Source organism: Drosophila ananassae, chromosome 2L, assembly GCF_017639315.1.
Source record: "Drosophila ananassae strain 14024-0371.13 chromosome 2L, ASM1763931v2, whole genome shotgun sequence".
Lineage (NCBI taxonomy): Eukaryota > Metazoa > Arthropoda > Insecta > Diptera > Drosophilidae > Drosophila > Drosophila ananassae.
Window position 1 is genome coordinate 15999077 of NC_057927.1, and position 7981 is coordinate 16007057.

Below are 7981 nucleotides of genomic sequence, written 5' to 3' on the forward strand. Positions count from 1 at the left end.
TGTTCCAAATCTGAACCTCAGATGTTTCAGATCTTTCAGCCTTTTTCGAACTTTATAAAATCGAAACCGGAAGCTCCTTATAATCCAGCTACACCTCTTAAAGTGCAACAGTTGGGGTATGTGATTCATCTATTGTTTTTATATAAAAACTAGTCAAGCCAGTCAAAGCTCAGAATCTAACAAATATATAGATTTGTGCAACCTGGATCGATTAATAGTGAGCGTAATGCATTTGAGGTGGATATGTCTCGCGCTAGTTTTTCATCTAATAGAAGGCAATCAGTTACGTAAGTGCACTGTTTATCAAAACTATAAAGAGACATTATTGTTTGAAAAATTGCATTAGCTCCTGATGTTCAAAAGTGTCGTTATGGGGATGAGAAGTGCCTCCTGCGGACCAGTAATGCCCTGATCAAGCGGTATGGAAAAGTAGGACTTCCGGAAATCTCACTGCCACCATTGAATGCCTTGAAAGTAAAAAACGGCAAACTTGGAGGAGGTGATCCCAATGGACCTCTCTGGTCTAAGTGGATCCTGTCAGACCACTGGGCTTATGGCATCGAAAACTTTACCCTCTCTCGGATCCGGGGATTTAATGCTGATCCCAGCCGATCACAGGTGGAGATTCACGGAAGGACACCCAGCTTGCGATCCAAACTCAAGTTCAAGTTCATTTCTAAATTTCTTAATATATATGTGAATGCCTCGGGTCAGGCAGATTCCGACTTTCAAAACTTTCGGTTCATAGCAAAATTCTCCTTAACACCTGTGAAGGAAGGGTACGTGAAGATTTACAATCTGGACTTGAGAATTGAAATAGATCGGTAAGTATTTCATAAAAGGTTTTGAGCAGTTTTGCTGAAATTCACGTTTTAGTTGGATACTAGACATACCAAATCTGTTTGTGAGCAATACTGATCTGACTGTTATCGCCAATCAATGGGTAAATAAAAATTGGAAGGAATACTGGGTGGACATCGAGCCAGAAGTAACTGCTGAGATGCGTCACGAATTTGATCACCGATTAAATGATATTTTCTCAGCGATTCCCTACAAAGATCTATTTCTATAGTTCATATACATATATCTCTATTGGATAGTACAAAGTATACCATTAACAATGTATTAATGATTTAATTATATGATATTATTCGATGGATTAATAAACGGTCTATAAAGCTCTAGAATACCAAAAGCTTTTCAATGTATTTTTATTTTAGTGTTGGATCAGGTAATGCTAATTGTAAAATTAGTCCAGAGGTTTAATTTATTAAGGCACTGAACCAAAATTTTGAAAATTATTCTTTATTTGAAACATGTTCCATAAGTACGCTAATAATTTTAATTTTATTATTTAACACTTATTATATTCCTTTTACAAGAAACTTTGGTTCAAAAGATAATACTTTTATTTTAAAGAACATTTTAATTGTTTTTCCTCAGTGATTATATTGCATGTAGTCTCATAGAGAACGTGTTATGATAATGACAGCGGGTTTTGATTTCCTTGTGAATTCTCCGACTTATTACAAATTGTTTAGCGGATCGAGCAGTTGGCTCGGAATATGCCAGTGCATCGGACTGTCGGAAATCTTGTGTTTCTAGAAAATGCATATTTTGGACTACTTTTTGATTGGCCTTCAACTTTATGTGGGAATTCTGGGACAAACTTTTCGTAAGAGTTTCCAATAGACTTATCCTTTAAAAGTATGCCAACCTATCCCATTAATTAGCTTCCAATATAAAGAAATGTCATTATGGTGATGGCAAGTGCCTGATGGAATCCGCCAATGCCTTATTGAGGAATTATCCTAAAGGCATTCCTGAGTTGAATCTAAAGCCTTTTGATGTGTTGCCCGTCAAGGATTGGTTGCTGGTAAATGATTCGCAGGTGGGTGGTGCCTGGTACAGCTTCGAGCTGCTCAACCAAATCAACCTCGGCTTCGAGAACACCACAATCACCCAGATCAGGGGCTTCGATCGAGATCCCACCTCCACCAAAATTGAAATCCATGGCAAGATACCCCGATTGATATACAAGGGAGATTACAAGGCAAAGGGCAGGATGCTTTGGTTTGTTGAGATAAATTCAACAGGCACGTCCAGCTCAGATTTCCTCAACTTTAGGTTCGATTTGACACTGAAAGTCCGGACGGAATACAGAAACAATAAACGGTATATAAGGATATACGAACTGGTCCCAAATATCCGGCTGGATCGGTGAGTTTTTTATTAAAACAGTTTTTATGAAAAAACTCTATTCAAAACAACTTAATCTCTTAGCTGGATAATATGGTTGGATGACTTCTTTCCGGATAATTTCGATTTGACTATTGCGATCAATAACCTATTCAATCACAATTGGGTAGAGTTCTGGAACGAGCTGGAGCCGGGAATTCTTCGACTGTTTGAAACTGTTTTCCGGAGCATGATTGATGATTTATTCCACAATGTGCCCTATGATGACCTGTTTCTGTCCGATGAGGATTGATCAAAACTTTAGTGTAGATAAGTTTTTTAAAAGACTTTTAAAATAATATAAATACAGTAATATATAGAGATATGTCGAAGATAATCGGCGTTTTTATATATATCAGTTGCTTGGTCATTAAATCGGGTTAATCTCATTTCTGTTGAATGGAAAACTTTTAGAAAGTTTTTATAGACCTTTATTTTATAGTAGTTACGTAGTATTCTAAGTCCAGCTGTGATGACAATACCAGTACAATATTTATTGTCTAAATTAAACGCTTCTATTAGATAATGTTCCAGAGCATGAAGGGGATCATAGAAACCTATTTATACCCTCCATGGGCATGATATCGATTGATGTAATTGACATCAAACACTCTTAGATGCTCCATGGCGAAGAGTAAGTTTATTTTAGAACATATTCGTGTCAAAGCATTATGAAAAGTTTTGATAAGGAATTCGTATTGAAAGAGTACAACAAATATTTAATGTTGAAAATGCAAATGACATTAGAGCTTTCAACCGGTTATAAAGGCAGCCTTAGCACGTTTCAGTTGCTCTTCCACCAATAAACTTAAATGCGAATCGACAATTGAAGGCACTAGATGTACTAATACTTGTAAATATTATATAGAAATGCGCGACTTGGTAGTCACTTTGCTGGGCCTTCAGTTTTTCGGGGCGATCAATACTCAGATGTTGCGTAGGTAAAAACACTAGTACCTCGGTGACCACAAACTTTTATTTTCAATTATTTGGAAACCTTCAGCCAAGGAAATTCCTAAATGTAACTTTGGAGATTCGCAGTGTATTGTCAAGTCTATGAACGCGCTAATAAGGAAGTTTCCCAAAGGAATACCTGCGCTGGGTCTCAAACCCATCGACGTGGTGGACATCAAGGACTCAAAGTTCTGGGACGACGAACGGGTGGGAGGCTTCTGGATAAGGACTTTTCTATACGATCAGGTGAACTGTGGGTTTGAGAACACGACCATCACGAAGGTGAACGGCTTCGATGAGAATCCCACTTCCAGTTTGATAGAGATTCACGGCCGTATTCCTAGCCTCATCCACAAAGGAAGCTATTTATCTGAAGCAAGAATTACGCTCATCAGACTAAATTCTTCGGGAGAGTCCTTTTCGGACTTCCAGAACTTTCGCTTCGTCCTAAAGCTGAAGGTCATCATGGAGTATCGGAACAACAAGCGCTACCTGAAGATCTACGAGCTGACTCCGTTTGTCAACATGGATCGGTGAGGACTATTAGAACTAACCGTGTAATATAACTAACTAGGAGTTTTAATCCCAAGCTGGGTGTTCTGGTTGGACAACTTTTTCGCTGACAACACGGATGCCACAATAGCCATAAACAATGTTTTCAACAAGTACTGGGTAGAGTTATGGAACGAACTGGAGCCGCAGAATCTAAAAATCTTTTCCGAAGTATTTCGTAGTGTGTTTGAGGATGTATTCGCAAACATTTCCTACGACGATATGTTCCTTCCGGTCCACAAAGAATTTGAAATAAACGATTAACATATGAATTATCCAGTTTTGATGACAACAGAAGTACAATTTTGATGGCCGTTTATTGGTAATCATGTTGTTTGGTTAAAAGTTATTTTGCCAAATACTTACTTCATTTTGTACTTTAATACTTAACTTCCCTAATTAAATTTATTTTAATAATTGAAACGATAAGGGTAACGCATGAAACATATAAAAACAGTTGACACCAAAGACTCTGAAATCCCGCTTTCATGGCGATTTTGGAACATATTCTTGTTTATTTAGGAACTATTTTTTGAATAGTCAACAGTTTGTACCTTTCATAAGGAAATCTCAAAGAAATTCAAGAAAAATTTTCAAGTTAAAAATGCAAATTACATCAGTAGAGCTTTCAACCGGTTATAGAGGCAGCTGGTACATAACCAGGTTTTAGTCGTTCTTCCATAGAGCAATTTCAAATGCGAACTGGCGGTTGAAGGCACTGGATGTTTAATTACAATCACTAAAATATTATATAGAAATGCGCGACTTGCTACTCACTTTGCTGGGCCTTCAGTTTTTCGGGGCAATCAATTCTCAGATGTTGCGTAGGTAACGAAACTCATTTTTAGTACCTCGGTGATCACAAACTTTTATTTTAAAATTGTTTAAAACCTCCAGCTAAAGAAATTCCAAAATGTAACTTTGGAGATTCGCAGTGTATTGTCAAATCTATGAACGCGCTGATACGAAAGTTTCCCAGAGGAATACCTGCGCTGGGTCTGAAACCCATTGACGTGGTGGACATCAAGGACTCAAAGTTCTGGGACGACGACCGAGTAGGAGGTTTCTGGCTGAAGTTTTTCCTATACGAACAGGTGAACTATGGATTCGAGAACACGACCATCACGAAGGTAAATGGCTTCGATGAGAACCCCACCTCCAGTTTGATAGAGATTCATGGTCGGATACCCAGTCTCATCCACAAGGGTAGCTACTTCTCGGAGGGCAGGGCGTGGCTGGTCCAGTTGAACTCCACTGGCGAATCCTTCTCGGACTTTCAGAACTTTCGCTTCGTCCTCAAGCTGAAGGTAATCATGGAGTATCGGAACCACAAGCGCTACCTGAAGATCTACGAGCTGAATCCCTTTGTCAATATGGATCGGTAAGTCCTCTCATGTAACCTTGATGCATAACTAACTAGGAGTTTTAATCCCAAGCTGGGTGTTCTGGTTGGACAACTTTTTCGCTGAAAATACGGATGCCACAATAGCCATAAACCATGTCTTCAACAAGCATTGGGTGGAGTTCTGGAACGAACTGGAGCCCCAGAATCTGAAAATCTTTGCCGGAGTATTTCGTGGCATCTTTGAGGATGTATTCGCCAAAATTTCATACGACGATATGTTCCTGCCGGTCTACAAAGAATCCGAAGTGAACGATTAAAATCAAATCGTAAAGCAACTGCATTCCAGTTTTATTGCATTTGTGGAAGGACAAATATGACTATTGCACGCAAACCGGTTAAATTAGCATTAAATATTTTAGTCTAGTCGGTTAGTTTATTGTAAATTGTTGAAAAGCTTTTCTAATAGGCGGTTCTTAGTAGTTGAAACTCTATTAATTGTTCCGTGACGTGACAGTTTTAACTCGCAAAACGTAATGATAAATTATGCAATTGCTCCCGTACAATGTGAATTTCCTTTAAATTTATTTTAAACTCAAAACTTTAAATCGTATAATGCTTGCAGTCTCTATAAATATTTATGAGACCCATTGAGTAATAGTTGACATTGAAGCACCCCTTCAACCGAAAACCGGATAGAATCCTCCTCAAAACCTCCCTATTTGGAATTTTCTTTCCCAGAGTTATGGAACTCCCCATCGGAATGAAGCTCGTCGTAGAAGATGTGATCATTGTAGGATTCGTCGCGATGGTACATGTGCTGGAATCCCTTGGAGCTATTGCCTCTCTTGAATCTGCGATGATCGGCGGACAACTTCAAAAGCTTTTGTTTCCGGTGCGGACGTCCCAGATGCTCGAGCGGTGAAGATAGCTTGTCTGGATTCTTATCCTTGCCAGGATTAAACAGCTTATCCCTATTATGCTGGCGCTTGGGGCGCTTGTGGCTACGTCTCATGGCTGGAGGTCTGAGGGGGCGAAGCACAATCCGAAAGGGGACCATATGGAGACGCTTTTTGGACCTAGATTTTTGCTTCTTTTTCCATATTTCCTTGTATTGATCCACCACGTTGCACGTCTGCATGTCCTGTGGCTTGGGTATGCCCTCCTCTAGCTTCGGTGGACATTGTAGGACATAGAAAACTTCCTTGCCATCAAAGGGATGGGCCAACTCCTGGGACTCGTATTCGTAGTCGGTATTCTGGGCAAGGAGTAGCTGATCCGCCGGCACCTTGTAGTAGGCAAACATATTCCGCTCCACCACTATGGCCAAAATACTCAGGTGCTGGAGGAGGCCCAAGGCCAGTGCCAACTGCCACATTATCGCCACTCAACTGGTTGCCATCGCCTGGTCCGCCGGTTTGTTTATAAGCTTATTGATTTTCAGGCTTGGCTGACTGCTTGCATAAATGTGGTTTTCGGTTTTTGGGGTCTAGTCTTGCAACTCTCAAGTTCACTGAACCAGCACCCAAAGCACGAGACACTGGATTCCCCGACCTAGGCCTTGATGGAAATAGCAAATTGCTAAACTTTTACATCCGGAAGACATGCAAGAAACTGTTGCTCGTTGGAGACATTCACCCAAAGCTACAGGTGTCTTGGGTTTGTTTTTATTTTCTTGCCACGTGTTGCGCGCGCCTGCGCCTAGGGCTGCCATAAAAAGGGGTCCAAAATTGTGGCAAGTGTGAATGATTATCTCTCGTTTGGTTGGCCCAACAGTTTCCCCTGGCAAACTGTTGCAGGGAAAGTGCAACAGTTCTTGGCGTGATTGGAAATCATTTGATAGAATTAGAGTAAGTGATTTGTGGCCTGGGGATTGATAGCCTTTTTTGGTTTTCAGGTTGCTTGTTGCGAAATCAATTGGGTAATAAGATTGGGCAATAATAATTATTAGCTAAGTAAGTTTTTAAAGACAAAAACATATACATGAGGTTATTATTCTGTTGTGTTGACATCGATTCTATTTTCTTAAACTATGTCTTGGACAAAAAACAGATTAATATCTTTATTTATCGAACCTTGGTATATAAAAAAAGTAATAAGATTTATTCATTCTCTTAACTATTGATTCTATAGTCATAATACCATAATTAAAATTGTTATTGAAATTAAATTGCTAATGATTATAATAGAATTGTTTTGTTTAAATAGTATTTATTACCTATAAGATCAGTTTAAGTAACTAGATCCGTTTAGTCTGTCCTAAAACAATTAACACTTTCTAACCCTGGTATAGTCAGAACCCACATACGGCCTAAATTCGCGTGAATAAATCAAATAAAACTGCAAACGATTAAAACTAACACCGACAATCTTAATTGATTAATCAGTAATTAGCTCTTAATCCATCATAGGGAATCGTGCAAATCGAACATCTTATTTCGCACTCCATGGTGCCACAATGGCGTGCCGTTTGCCATTTTGTGGCAATTAAGCGATGGCGGCGCAACAAATGGCCAAAAACATAGCAACCGCCTTGGAAACGGCATTATGGCGCAGGGGAAATAACAAACAGTAAAAACTGCCACTAGACGGATCCAGGTCCAAAAATCAACAACTCCTTAGCAACGAGTCCTGCCACGATCACTTTTACGCCTGAAATCGCGTGTCAGGTAGGACTTTTGACGTCAGAGGAAATAACGAGACTTTCAGTCGGATTCCGTCAGCCGAGGTAAGCAGTCGCAATTGGAAAAAGGAAAAATCCGTGGAAAACTTATAAGGATAATAGGAAAAATCTATACTATATAAGGGAAATTTGTGAAAATGATTAAAATAGGTTGTGAAGTGTATTTTTTTTTTTTAATTTGAGATAAAATATAAATAGAAACAGTGAAAAAA

At 39.2% G+C, this 7981-nt stretch overlaps 5 protein-coding genes across 8 annotated transcripts; 4 read left to right on the forward strand and 1 right to left on the reverse strand.

Moving 5' to 3' along the window:
- Nucleotides 1–187: 187 nt before the first annotated feature.
- On the forward strand, nucleotides 188–1195 carry LOC26513894 (circadian clock-controlled protein daywake). The gene is made up of 3 exons (XM_014911740.3): nucleotides 188–287; nucleotides 347–824; nucleotides 877–1195. Exons 1-3 carry the CDS (start codon nucleotides 227–229, stop codon nucleotides 1070–1072), a joined length of 735 nt encoding a protein of 244 aa, XP_014767226.1. The 5' UTR covers nucleotides 188–226; the 3' UTR covers nucleotides 1073–1195.
- A 338-nt stretch (nucleotides 1196–1533) lies between these two features.
- Nucleotides 1534–2575, forward strand: LOC6501297 (protein takeout). Its single transcript, XM_001954906.4, has 3 exons — nucleotides 1534–1675; nucleotides 1734–2220; nucleotides 2284–2575. The coding sequence occupies exons 1-3, from the start codon at nucleotides 1609–1611 to the stop codon at nucleotides 2489–2491; spliced, it is 762 nt and encodes a 253-aa protein (XP_001954942.1). The 5' UTR covers nucleotides 1534–1608; the 3' UTR covers nucleotides 2492–2575.
- Nucleotides 2576–3046: 471 nt separating this feature from the next.
- On the forward strand, nucleotides 3047–4016 carry LOC6501298 (protein takeout). Of its 2 annotated transcripts, none has more exons than XM_032450894.2 (3): nucleotides 3047–3179; nucleotides 3242–3725; nucleotides 3783–4016. In XM_032450894.2, exons 2-3 carry the CDS (start codon nucleotides 3295–3297, stop codon nucleotides 4006–4008), a joined length of 657 nt encoding a protein of 218 aa, XP_032306785.1. In that variant the 5' UTR covers nucleotides 3047–3179; nucleotides 3242–3294; the 3' UTR covers nucleotides 4009–4016. The 2 variants fall into 2 exon arrangements, with proteins under 2 accessions (XP_032306785.1, XP_001954943.1); XM_001954907.2 differs by having other exon boundaries at nucleotides 3047–3175.
- Nucleotides 4017–4410: 394 nt separating this feature from the next.
- Nucleotides 4411–5649, forward strand: LOC6501299 (protein takeout). 3 transcript variants are annotated; one of them, XM_001954908.4, is made up of 3 exons: nucleotides 4411–4568; nucleotides 4642–5125; nucleotides 5181–5649. In XM_001954908.4, the coding sequence occupies exons 1-3, from the start codon at nucleotides 4502–4504 to the stop codon at nucleotides 5404–5406; spliced, it is 777 nt and encodes a 258-aa protein (XP_001954944.1). In that variant the 5' UTR covers nucleotides 4411–4501; the 3' UTR covers nucleotides 5407–5649. The 3 variants fall into 3 exon arrangements, with proteins under 3 accessions (XP_001954944.1, XP_032306774.1, XP_014766978.1); XM_032450883.2 differs by having other exon boundaries at nucleotides 4442–4572; XM_014911492.3 differs by lacking the exon at nucleotides 4411–4568 and having other exon boundaries at nucleotides 4710–4874; nucleotides 4937–5125.
- A 155-nt stretch (nucleotides 5650–5804) lies between these two features.
- On the reverse strand, nucleotides 5805–6464 carry LOC6499288. Its single transcript, XM_001954909.3, has one exon. The coding sequence runs from the start codon at nucleotides 6462–6464 to the stop codon at nucleotides 5805–5807; it is 660 nt and encodes a 219-aa protein (XP_001954945.1).
- Between the last annotated feature and the right edge of the window lie 1517 nt (nucleotides 6465–7981).